This window comes from Schistocerca cancellata, chromosome 1, assembly GCF_023864275.1.
Source record: "Schistocerca cancellata isolate TAMUIC-IGC-003103 chromosome 1, iqSchCanc2.1, whole genome shotgun sequence".
Taxonomy (NCBI): Eukaryota; Metazoa; Arthropoda; class Insecta; order Orthoptera; family Acrididae; genus Schistocerca; species Schistocerca cancellata.
This window is the reverse complement of record NC_064626.1, coordinates 307,204,681-307,217,767: the sequence shown is the minus strand read 5'-3', so window position 1 is coordinate 307,217,767 and position 13,087 is coordinate 307,204,681. Positions and strand designations below refer to the sequence as shown.

Here is a 13,087-nt window from a genome sequence, read left to right as displayed (position 1 = left end):
ATAAACCAAGACAACACTAACAACAGAGCAATGTGTGTAGGCAGACACATATACATACCACCATTTACTTTGTAAGATTTAATACATTAACTGATTCTTAAATAATTGTTCAATATTTTGCATAGTTTCTACTTAATTTAAAAATGGTTAGAGCTACTTAAAACCTGACTGCAGCAAGGAAAAGAAAAGGTCGGTTCCCGTAAAAAAGAGATGCCAGAAATTTATACCCTCTACAATAATTGTTCAATGCGTAAAGAGCATAAAGTGAATGCTACCAGTGCAATAAAAACATTGCATTTGTTTGACTTTAATATGTGGACAGACTACTTTATGTCAAATCAAGCAAAATCGTTATTATGCTCTGTGCTTATTATATAGAAGATTGTATTGGGATATACAAGTACATAGTCGTAAAGACAGTTGATAGTAGTTTTTCGTAGTGACTAATTGGTAATGAGAGTAGACGTGGAACAATGTTTAGCTGTATGCTACGTGAGTGATCTGAATTAAGCCTGTGAGTTGTGTTAGTGTCATTTGGTTAACTGCAGAAGCTGTAAAGCTACGTCTACTGTCTTTTCCTATCAGTGGCCAAGGACAATGTATTGTAACTGTTATTCTGGGTGATAAATTCTTATTCTGTTGTCTTTTTTTAGGCCTCTTTTTCAATAGTTTCAGATATACAAGTTGTCTAATTTAATTGTTGTTTTTTGCAACTGTAATGAAAGTCTTATTACGACCAGCTGTTTCGCTTTAGTCTGAAGCCTCATCAGTGTCACTGTAACAATATGGTTTTTTTCTCTTACAGTTCTGTTTGCTAGGATCACGATAAGTTTGCTTGCTTTACTTACTACACCGAGAAACTGGACTTCCATTCAGGAGGATGACCGTCCAAACCATCTTCCGGCCATCCTCATTTAGGTTTTCCGTGATTCTCTAAATCGCTTCAGGCATATTCCAAGATAGTTCCTGTGAAAGGATACGGCTGATTTAGTTCCCCATCCTTACCTAATCCGAGCTTGTGCTCCGTCTATGATGACCTAGTTGTCGTCGAGGGCCGGCCGGTGTGGCCGAGCGGTTCTAGGCGCTTCAGTCTGGAGCCGCGCTACCGCTACGGTCGCAGGTTCGAATCCTGCCTCGGGCATGGATGTGTGTGCTGTGCTTAGTTTAGTTAGGTTTAAGTAGTTCTAAGTTCGAGGGGACTCATGACCTCAGATGTTACGTCCCATAGTGCTCAGAGCCATTTGAACCATTTGTCGTCGATGGAATAAACACTGATCTCCTCTCTCCTCCTCCTTCACTTTCTACTATTAACAATTTTAATTCTTATCATTACTCTCTTTTTTCGTTGTTTACTTCATTACTGTTGCTCTTCTATATATATTGGAAATTCAACACACAGCCCTTTTACCACACTAAATATTCACGTTTCTGTGTTGACAAGAATTGCTGTCATTACGCCATTTCGAGTATTTGGTTTTGCTATTGTGGGAAGCATTCGCCTTTTGTTCCTTTTGGTAGTGGTGGAAGCATCTGGTGTCACTCTGTGAGTGTCTGTATTTTCTGAGTACAAAATTTTGTGTGCATGTGTTTGTGTGTGTGTGTGTGTGTGTGTGTGTGTGTGTGTGTGTGTGTGTTAAGGGAGTTAACGTGTGTTGGCTAATGTGTGTGTAAATTATTCCTTTGCTATGTTACAGTGGTGAATAGTCTAGGGTGGGGATACCGCCTAGTTTGTGATATTATTTTGTTGGTGTCTAGGGAAGTTGTTCTTTCTCTACAATATGTTTTATTAGTTTAAATAGTGTCTGACTGCAGTTTGTCTGGTCATTTATAATGTGTTTCTTCTCTGTTATTGTTTCTTGAATTTGGAAGTTCTCTTGTAGCTTTAGGAGATTTTCCTTGTTGCCAAATCTGACTATTTTCATGTCATTTTCTGTTTATTAGTGTGGTGGTTTTCTTGCCTGATGTGTTCTGCAATTGGCGAATGGCTGGTGCCACATTTCCATGCTCTTTTGTGTTCCTTATACCTTATTTCAAAAGTTCTGCCTGTCAGTCCTAAGTGTAGAGCAACACAAAAGAACTAATAAACCACGGAAAAGGCTTATATATTCCAGATACAGCTATGCTGGTCTCATCTAATGTAGAAAACATGTACCCTACAATCCTAGTCAAAGAAACAATCAAGATCATAAATAATACCTAGATACAATCAATTACCACAGACACACATAACAAAGGTAAACATTCTTTTGTACCTCATTACTTACCAAAATCACTTTGAATTCAACAAAGAGTTCTACCAACAAGAAGAAGAATTGCCAATGGAATAACCAATTTCAGGAAAGTTAGCAAATATCTTCGTGAACAAAACAGAAGAAACAATTTGTAGAAAATATTACCAGAAAGTTATAACGTACTGTATTGGCAGACACACAAACCAGCGTACACACACACACACACACACAAACAAACAATACGTATTTCAACACACACACACACACACACACACACACACACACACACACACATACATACATGCAATTTCTAGCTGGAAAATATAAACATTCAGTTCCCCCCCAGTACCAAAGCGAACTAAAGACGGACGCACCCCGCAATAGCAAAACAAAATAGTTGAAATGGCGAATGACATTAGTTCTTCTCAACATAACAATGTGAATATTTAGTGCCGTGAAAGTGCTGTGTGATGAATACCCAAACATATACGTGAAAAAATAACGAGACTGAAGTAAACAACAAAAATACCGTCAGTAACCACAAGAATTAAAACTGTTTAGAGTAGTAAATAAGGCACGCGAACTGTTCATGGCCTTAACAAACAGAATTATAAGCGAAAAAAAACACACTGTTACAGTAACCACTGGAGAAGCTTTAAAACAAAGCGAAACGCGTCTCGTCTTTTATTAAGACTTTCAATACAACTGCAAAAGATTGTAATGAACCTACACAACTGGTGAATCTTTATTATGTTTCAGTGGGTGGAATGGGCTTTTAGTGTTCATTTCTTGTTTAAGGTCTTCTTTGTAGAACTATATTGGGCAGAAAATTTAGTTCCAAACCCCATTCCACACAAATCCTACTTTTCAGATTTTTGCTCTTTATGATTCTCTTGCAACTTCATATGGAAAGTGGGTCCTATCTTCTGAATAAGACTATCCAGTTGCAATGCACCATTTGATTCATAGGTTCGAAATGAAGTGAAATTAATTGCCAGATGACAATTTGCTGCTGCCTAACAAGTGGTGGGCAAGCACACCACCATTTAAGAACTCGAGTGGTTTATCTGTTAACATATGTTTCTGGTCGTGTGCTGCTGCATCGTGGCCTTTAGAAATTGTTTAAATAAGAATAAACCAGCCTAAGGAACATCAATGAATGTAAAGACATATAAATAATAAATACAAAATAAATGAAACTGGAATTGTCTCTTAGGATGTACCCCCACACAAGAATTACATTCAATGTCGAATTTATTGAAATTTAAAGAAACAATTTATCTAAAATGGTGGTCTTATAATCATGATAATATACACAATAATTAAATACGATTTTAAAAAATATTGCACTTAGAGTGAGCAGAGCATACACTGGCGACGCTTTCTGTGTGCCAGTGGCACTGTACAATGCACTCATTCATTAATCTAAGCAGATTCCCACATCTAACCAGTACACTGAGGTAAATAATTGATTCTCAACACAAAGCTCAACGAAGTTCACTATAACAGTTCATACTAACACACTACAAGGCATATTTCCAGATTTGCAGACTGTTCTACTGAAACGACTCAGTCCAACTTCCTGCACACCACATTATAATAAGAAGCTCATAGGCAGCACAAAAATCTTACACACTCGATGGACAATAAACAAAACACCCCCAAACATGCTCTGCTCCGTCCGTCATCAAGTATGTAACGTAACTACTACTGTAGTCACGTCAACTCTAAACTTCTGTACGACCATTGTGGTTATTTTCAAGATTTAAACACATTTCATCTTAAACGCAATATGTACAATATGATATTTGTTTAGATTCCTTTAATGCACAATTATGTCTTTTAGATAACCATTTTACGCTATAAATCGGAACTAAAGGGACCAAAAGCCTTTCTTTTCCGTGGTCCTGCTGTGCTACTCTAGTCAACTAGTGCTCTTACAACATATTAGTAAATTTTATTATTAATGCAGATAAAGAGTAAAGTACAGTAGTGTCAATAGTTCATTCACGGGCTAACCAGTTAGCGTAACTATGGAGAATTTATGTTCTGGCATCCCTTAACTATAACATTTTATTCCTTTCCTGTTTAACAGAAAGTCGCAATGGCTCATTCTATAGCTGTTTTCATTATCTTTTTGATATCATATCATTTACTTATGAACTTGGGTTTATTCATGAACTATGAACAGTTTTTACTTGGAGGTATTAATAACATTGCTAATATTGGTCCTACCTGAGTGGCGAAAATTGCATTGGAATTATCTTTTTATTACGAGTTGAAATGTGTATTCACAATTCCTGTATATTATGTCGCGAAATTTTAACCCTGGGTAGCTGATGCCAGTAGGTCGACAACGCACCATTTTTAAACTACGGAAACTTGGCGCCAGGAGCTCCGATTGGCCGTGAGATTGCCCTGTAGCCATTCGTCCGTTGACGGGCAGCGCTGTGGTTGTCGGTTCACACAAGCAAACGTCCGTCGCCCCGTCACTGCCCCAACGTGATACGCACACGTGCCGAATAGGTCTTGCTGTTTGTCTCCACCTCACGTCAGAGGCATTCACACATAAGCTTCGCTTCGGAGCACACACACGTCACCTACAATTTAGTCATACAGTGGGCATGACGGCACAGTATTCGTTTGAACAACAGCGAGATATGGTTTTTGTTTATGGACTGGCCGACGGTAATGCGCATGAAGCTCGACTGTTGTATGAGGAACGGTACCCAGCAAGACGCCACCCACACCCGCGAACGTTTACAGCAATTTACCGGCGACTTGGCGAAATAGGCTTGTTAGTGGGATTTCGTGGTGATGCTGGAAGACCTCGGACACGACGGGATGCTGCATTTGAAGAGACTGTTCTCGAGCGCTTCGAGGAAGCACCTACGACAAGTACTCGAGCGGTTGGACACCACATGGGGGTCACTCATCGGTTAGTATGGGAGGTTTTGTGGGATGACGGCGAGCAACCATTTAGTTTCTACCCTGTCCAAGACCTAAATCCTGTGGCTAGGACTAGGATTATGCCGGTGATTTCTGCGACGTCTCGCACGAGATCCCGACTTCCCCGCCATTGCGTCATTTTTATTAAGATGGTATCTGTTCTTTCGGACATGTCCGGAAGAGCAGATCCCATCTTAGTAAATATATAGTTAAGGCTCACCGGCCACATGACCATCTTCTTTTTCTGTGCGAGTGCACAAACAGTGCCCGAACTCTTACGGGAATCGGCAACTCGCCGCGAGTAATGAGTATAATGGGCGGGGCACTACGAATGTAGTGCGGGACATTACGTTGAGAATGTGGGTTTCGCGGGAGGCGTGCCAAAGATAAATCCCTGCAGTCGCGCTATGCTTTTGTGTTCTCGGTGGCTCAGATGGATAGAGCGTTTGCCATGTAAGCAGGAGATCCCGGGTTCGAGTCCCGGTCGGGGCACACATTTTCATCTGTCCCCGTTGACGATGTCAACGCTTGTAAGCAGCTAAGGGTATTCATTTCATTGTAATTGTGTTATTTACCTACAAGTGCACCTACCATCGTGATGGTCTTTACAACACTCGAAACGTTCATTTCTGGGCAAGGGGAAATCCTCACATCACATACGCCCACGGACACCAGGAACGATTTTCGCTCAACATTTGGGCAGGCATTGTGGCTGGCCATCTGACTGGGCCGGGCCGTCTACCTCCTCGACTTATTGGGACAAATTACCTTCAATTTTTGCAAGAAATTCTACCCAGCGTGCTGGAAGATGTTCCCGTGGCAGACGCCTACGCATGTGGTTGCAGCATGATGGGGCGCCGCACGTAACAGTCGTGCTGTGGGTGGGTATTTAAATGAACTCTTCGACGGCCAGGTAACTGGCAGAGGCGCACCTAAGACATTGGCCCCGCGTTCACCAGACCTCACGCCACCATACTTTTTCCTGTGGGGATTCTTCAAGGTTCTAGTTCACCCACTCGGACTCGAACCACCTAGAAACGAAGAGGAATTAATGGATCGCATTCAGCATGCCGCCGATTACGTCAGAGCAATGGCAGGAATCTTTGAAAGAGTTCGGAAAAACACCGTTCGACGTTACCAAGCTTGTGTCGTGTCAGAGGTTTGCCAGTTCGAGCACCTGCTTTAAGTAAACAATCTCCTAGCTACAAAAAAGGCCCTTTTCAGGGCCGACAATTTTTTTTAAAAGACTTTCTGTACGCGAACTAACAGCTGTTGACGGGTTTGTTCCCTGTACGTATCCAGGGTTAAAATTTCGTGACACAGTTTTCTCCACTATATATATATATATATATATATATATATATATATATATATATATGTGTGTGTGTGTGTGTGTGTGTGTGCGTGTGTGTGTGTGTGTGTGTGAGAGAGAGAGAGAGAGAGAGAGAGAGACTAGGTACTGCTTGCACTGTTACAGCGCCCAATGCCATGTGGAGCTATTCACTGAAGTCCTTACACATGTCAGTTCATCCTGTCCCCTCTTGTAGTTACTGGTCTCCAAGTATTAAGTATTGCTTTCCTGGCCGTTCCTGCAAGGAACTCTTTAATTCGTATTGTGTGCGCCCACTCAATACTCAGTTTCCTTCTGTAACACCACAGTTCAAACGTTCTGCCCTTTTACGGTTTTCCGTCCGCACATTATTCATGTCAGCACAGTGCCGTGCTCCAGGCGTGTCGTCTTACAAGGGACCCTCCCCATCGCACCCCCCTCAGATTTAGTTATAAGTTGGCACAGTGGATAGGCCTTGAAAAACTAAACACAGATCAATCGAGAAAACAGGAAGAAGTTGTGTGGAACTATGAAAAAAATAAGCAAAATATACAAACTTAGTAGTCCATGCGCAAGATAGGCAACATCAAGGACAGTGGGAGCTCAGGAGCGCCGTGGTCCCTTGGTTAGCATCAGCAGCTGCGGAACGAGAGGTCCTTGGTTCAAGTCTCCCCGCGATTGAAAAGTTTACTTTCTTTATTTTCGCAAAGTTATTATCCGTCCCTTCGTTCATTGACGTTTTTGTTCACTGTAATAAGTTTAGTGTTTGTGTTTTGCGACCGCACCGCAAAACCGTGCGATTAGTATACGAAAGGACGTGCCTCTCCTATGGGAACCGAAAACATTTGATAGCAAGGTCATAGGTCAACCGATTCCTCCACAGGAAAACACGTCTGATATATTCTATACGACACTGGTGACGGCATGTGCGTCACATGACAGGAATATGTTGTCGACCCACCTAACCCACTTGGCGAATGGGTAAAAAGATTCTTCTACCTTGCCCGATTTAGGTTTTCTTGTGGATGTGATAATCACTCCCAAAAAAGTGAGGAAAACATAAGAGTTTGTCACATAAACTGCAACAAATGAATGTAACAGCTTCACAGTCGCACAGTTTTCCCTGTGCTCTGTCAAAACATATGTTTTTAACGTTTTCAAAATTTTCCGTGTGTAGACCGTTAAATCCTGCATATGTCCAAGCAAATCTGAACATGTCCTGGAATTTTGGAGAGCGAAGTTGATTATGTGTGAGTGCCTGAACTTTGATAATTGTCTGAAAATAAAAAATTAAACTTTTGACTCGAGGGAAGACTTGAACCAAGGACCTTTCGTTACGCAGCTGCTCATGCTAACCACGGGACCACGGCACTCCTGAGCTCAGGTGATCTTTAATGTTGCCTACCTTGCGCATGGACTTCGTATATTTTGCTTATTTTTTTCATATTTCCACATAACTTCTTTCTGTTTTCTCAATTGATCTGTGTTCAGTTTTTCAAGGCCTATCTACTGTGCCAACTTATAACTAAATCTGAGGGGGGTGCGATGGGGCGGTTCCCTTGTTAGAAACTTCAGCCTCAAACTAAGACCTCTGATTGATCCTAGTATCCTTATTTTAGAGAGGAATGCCCTCTTTCTCTATGCCAGTTTGGTTTCTACATTCTCTTTGCTTCGTCTGTTATGCGTTATTTTGCTTCCAAAGTAACAGAATTCCTTCATTTCGTTTACATTTCTTTGGTTTAACCTAAATGCAAGTCATATTCTCATTACTCTGTTCATTCCCTTTGATAGGTCCTGTAATTCATTCTCAATATCATCAAGAATAGCGACTGACATCATTTAATCTTATCATTGATATCATTTCATCCTGAATCTCAATCCCTCTCCTGAACCTATATTTTCATTTACATCTTTGCGTCTACGATGATCATTGCACAGTAGGGGAGATAGGGCAATATTACTCGCCTTTCTCTATAGATTATACTTATTTCTTCAAAACGTCCGGTCCTCTTGCACCACTTTATATAGTCGAACATTTTTTCTAGGTCAACGAATTCTCTGAATAAGTCTAGATTTTTCTTTTGTCAATGTTCGCACAACGTGAGAACTGCCTCCGTTAGTGATATTACCTTTCATAAATCCAAACTGATCGTCAACTAACAAATCCTCAATTTTCTTTTCCATTCTTTTCTATATTAGATTTAGCAGCGACGGTGCACGAGGTGTTCACCTGTGCTATAGTTCTCGAATTTATCTGTCGATGACACCTTGCGGATTGTGTGTACGATATGGTTCCAAACGTCCGTTGAAACATCCCCTTTGGAAAATTATGAATGACTGTGCTGGTAAACCCCGTTATTTGACTTTCAAACAGCTGAGCCAAACTGAACGTACTCAGACTATCATCATCAGTAAACTGATACACAATATTCTTAGCGCCACACAATCTGACTTTCAATAATCCCCACAAAAGAATCGCCCTGACTAACTATAACCTATACCTTTCATGAATGACTTACCTCACAAAAATCTTCGTTACTCGAACTACTGCAATATAGCGAGTGGCAATACTGCCAGCTATAGAAAAGATTCTAACCACTGAAGGCACTAACTACTGATAGGCACAGTTAGCCAATCAAAGATGTTCATAGAGAATAAACAATGTATTTACCTTAATAGTGTTCAAAAGCCATCATATATATATCAGTTCACGACATCCAGTCACAAATTTCCTCTTTCTCACGGACACACCTCAATATCGTCCGCTCTCTAAACTCTGGCATGTCTGTCCCCACATCCACCTCTGCTGGCGGCTGACCAACTGCGCAACGCTACGCGCTGTTCACATCCAACTGCCCAACACTACAATAGCGAATATTCCAACAATGCCAACCAGCCACAGACTGCACACAGCACAGCCAGTGATTTTCATACAGAGCGCTACGTGACCTTATCAACATAAAAACCTAAACAGCCTACTTACACCTTTGCTGCAGATTCTATATACTAACTTGAAAAGCAGTGGTTGGCACACTGGACCAGTCATCTCGATTTAGGTTTCCCGTGATTTCCCTAAATCGCTTCAGTCAAATGCCGGGATGATTCCTTTGAAAAGCGCGCGGCCGACTTCCTTTCTCATCCTTCCTTAATCTGATGGGTCTGATGACCTCGCTGTCCGGTCCCACCCCCCCCCCCCCCCAAAAAAAAAAAAAAAAATCAACCCACCAACTTGAGAAATCGTTTGGCTGCCACTTATCGCTATGATGTTGTGAGTTCAGTTATCTATGACTTTTGCCTCGTGTGATGGCTAGTTTCGCAGAGCTCTGCCAGCTCCTCTTACCGGGTGGCTGCAGCGGTGCAGAGCAGTTGAGCAGCGGCGAGTCCACACACAGGGCGCTCGTCTGGCCAGCCAAGGCGAGGCTGCCGTTGGCGCAGCTCGAGGCGCAGGCAGAGAACGACGTGACGTTCATAGCGCCGCCCTGCCCTCGCATCCCGCCATGGCTCTTCAGGCAGCGCGGCGCGGCTCACTGCTCACTGCTAGAAAGGTACTCAGTGTAAATATGCAGGCAGTCAACGCTAGTCCCAAACACATAAACACAAAGATACACAAGAAATACGAACATAAGTGTTAACACAGATTTGGAAGGATTACACAGTAATCTACAGCTCTATTTCAAGACATTTTCATTGAGTATAGTAGAAAATGATTAAAGGAATGAAACACTTTTCAAAACAGTAATAAGAAGTGACACTATCTTCCACAATTACAAAAATTGTAATTAGGGGAGGCCTAGTCCAATAGCTGGCCAAGGGCCTTGCCGCAGTGGTAACACAGGTTCCCGTCAAATCACCGAAGTTAAGCGCTATCGGGCTGGGCTTCACTCGGATGGGTGACCATCCGGTCTGTCCAGCGCTGTTGGCAAGCGGGGTGAGGCAAACTGAGGAGCTACTTGATTGAGAAGTAGCGGCTCCGGTTACGAAAAATCCATATCCGCATTCAGTGATGCCTATGGTCTGAGGATGACACGGGGGCCGGTCGGTACCGTTGGGCCCTCATGGCCTGTTCGGACGGAGTTTGGTTCAAATGGCTCTGATCGCTGTGGGACTTAACAGCTATGGTCATCAGTCCCATAGAACTTAGAACTACTTAAACCTAACTAACCTAAGGACATCACACACATCCATGCCCGAGGCAGGATTCGAACCTGCGACCGTAGCGGTCGCGCGGTTCCAGACTCAAGCGCCTAGAACCGCACGGCCACAGAGGCCGGCGGACGTACTTACTTCAGTTTTAGTCCAATAGCTACTACACCGTTATGGTAGTCTCTCTGTAACTTAGTTCGAGAAGTTTAATGGTAGTCCAGACCATTCCTGATGAAGATTGTGCTAAGAGTCGTTGGTATCGACAGATGAGTTCATCAATGGACCCCAACATGTTTCATTCAATTTATACATTTATTCTTTTTTATTCATTTATTTTCAATTTTGTATCCTGAAGAGTAGAAAGTGCGGCAGTGACCAGATCTTTTCAGATGAGTACCAGGCTTCCTGGTAGTGGCGCAGAGGTGATCCGAGTAGGGAATATTTTGCGATGGGATTTCCAGTTCCGGTATTTGGCTTACCTTTCGGAAGCACTGGTCGGAAATAGGGGATCGGGGCTAATTGTAATTTGTCCCTCGAACAATACATTTCGGCCACAAAAGGGAAAGTCTAGTAAGTTACTGCACAACTATCTTTCTGTATAACAAGTCGACGACTTGCTCAACGTGTGAATTGTACGAGATACGTATTTTTTTTATTTTTAAGTTCTTATTCTATTCTCCAATGCGTAGAGTGTGGTGTTTCGGATCGGGTCCATTACAGAGTCGCGGTTGTTTTCAGCCGAATATTACAGGACACGTTCTGGACAATTTTCTTTCTTAAATGAATTTATCTATTTAGACTTCTTCTTTATTCCACATCACATAACTAATGAGGAGGTATTGAATAGAATTCGGGAGAAGAGGAATTTGTGGCACAACTTGACTAGAAGAAGGGATCGCTTGGTAGGACATATTCTGAGGCTTCAAGGGATCACCAATTTAGTATTGTAGGGCAGCGTGGAGGGTAAAAATCGTAGAGGGAGACCAAGAGATGAATACACTAAGCAAATTCAGAAGGATGTGGTTGCAGTAGGTACTGGGAGATGAAGAAGCTTGCATAGGATAGAGTAGCATGGAGAGCTGCATCAAACCAGTCTCAGGACTGAAGACCACAACAACAACTCTATTCCACAATTTTTTTCGCCTTTGCAAGCCATTATCAAGTGTTTAAGAAGAAAAAGATGCCACACGTACGAAAATAGTAGCGTCTTCACATGAATTGCATGCTGGAATTTAGATTCACAAAATTTACTGCTCTCGATGATTTAACAGACGTAGCGTAGGAACATTTTAGACACATAGAGCGGGCGAGTTGGTATTGGGTCTTAGCCAGTCTCAATTCGTGTCATTACAAAGTGGATTTCCAGATCCAGTGTTTGTCTTTCGACCAAGGCAAACCTGTTAAAATCCTTGACCAGGACAAGGAGATGGGAAGCGAACTTAATTTAATTCTGGTACCGTACGCTATATGATCAACAGTATCCAGACACCCCACGTAATGCGGAACTGCTGATCATACCGGGTGATCAAAAAGTCAGTATAATTTTGAAAACTGAATAAATCACGGAATAATGTAGATAGAGAGGTACAAATTGACACATATGCTTGGAATGACATGGGGTTTTATTAGAACCATAAAAATACAAAAGTTCAAAAAATGTCCGACAGATGGCGCTTCATCTGATCAGAATAGCAATAATTAGCATAACAAAGTAAGACAAAGCAAAGATGATGTTCTTTACAGGAAATGCTCAATATGTCCACCATCATCCCTCAACAATAGCTGTAGTCGAGGAATAATGTTGTGAACAGCACTGTAAAGCATGTCCGGAGTTATGGTGAGGCACTGGCGTCGGATGTTGTCTTTCAGCATCCCTAGAGATATCGGTCGATCACGATACACTTGCGACCTCAGGTGACCCCAAAGCCAATAATCGCACGGACTGAGGTCTGGGGACCTGGCAGACCAAGCATGACGAAAGTGGCGGCTGAGAACACGATCATCACCAAACGACGCGCGCAAGAGATCTTTCGCGCGTCTAGCAATATGGGGTGGAGCGCCATCCTGCATAAACATCGTACGTTCTAGCAGATGTTTATCAGCCAGGCTGGGGATGATGCGATTCTGTAACATATCGGCGTACCTCTCACCCGTCACGGTAGCAGTTACAAAACCAGAATCCAGAATCACGCATTTTCGCGAAGAAAAAAAAGGCCCGATAACATTGTTTTTTTTTGGTCTAATAAAACCCCATGTCATTCCAAGCATGTGTGTCAATTGTTACCTCTCTATCTACATTATTCCGTGGTTTATTAAGTTTTCAAATTTATACTGACGTTTTGATCACCCGGTATATTACGACAGGCGAATCTGTCAGTATAAAAGAAGGACAAGAGTGTTGTGTTGTCGGTAGAGAAGCTGTAACAGCGGAACA

At 42.2% G+C, this 13,087-nt stretch overlaps 1 protein-coding gene across 1 annotated transcript in view; it reads right to left on the bottom strand.

Moving 5' to 3' along the window:
* LOC126172668 (alpha-1D adrenergic receptor-like) overlaps window positions 1-10,001 on the bottom strand; it is a 72,564-nt gene extending 62,563 nt beyond the window's left edge. The window contains exon 1 of the mRNA XM_049920903.1: window positions 9,851-10,001. Within this exon, the coding sequence (XP_049776860.1) occupies window positions 9,851-10,001 (151 nt within the window). The remainder of the gene's footprint in view (window positions 1-9,850) is intronic.
* Between the last annotated feature and the right edge of the window lie 3,086 nt (window positions 10,002-13,087).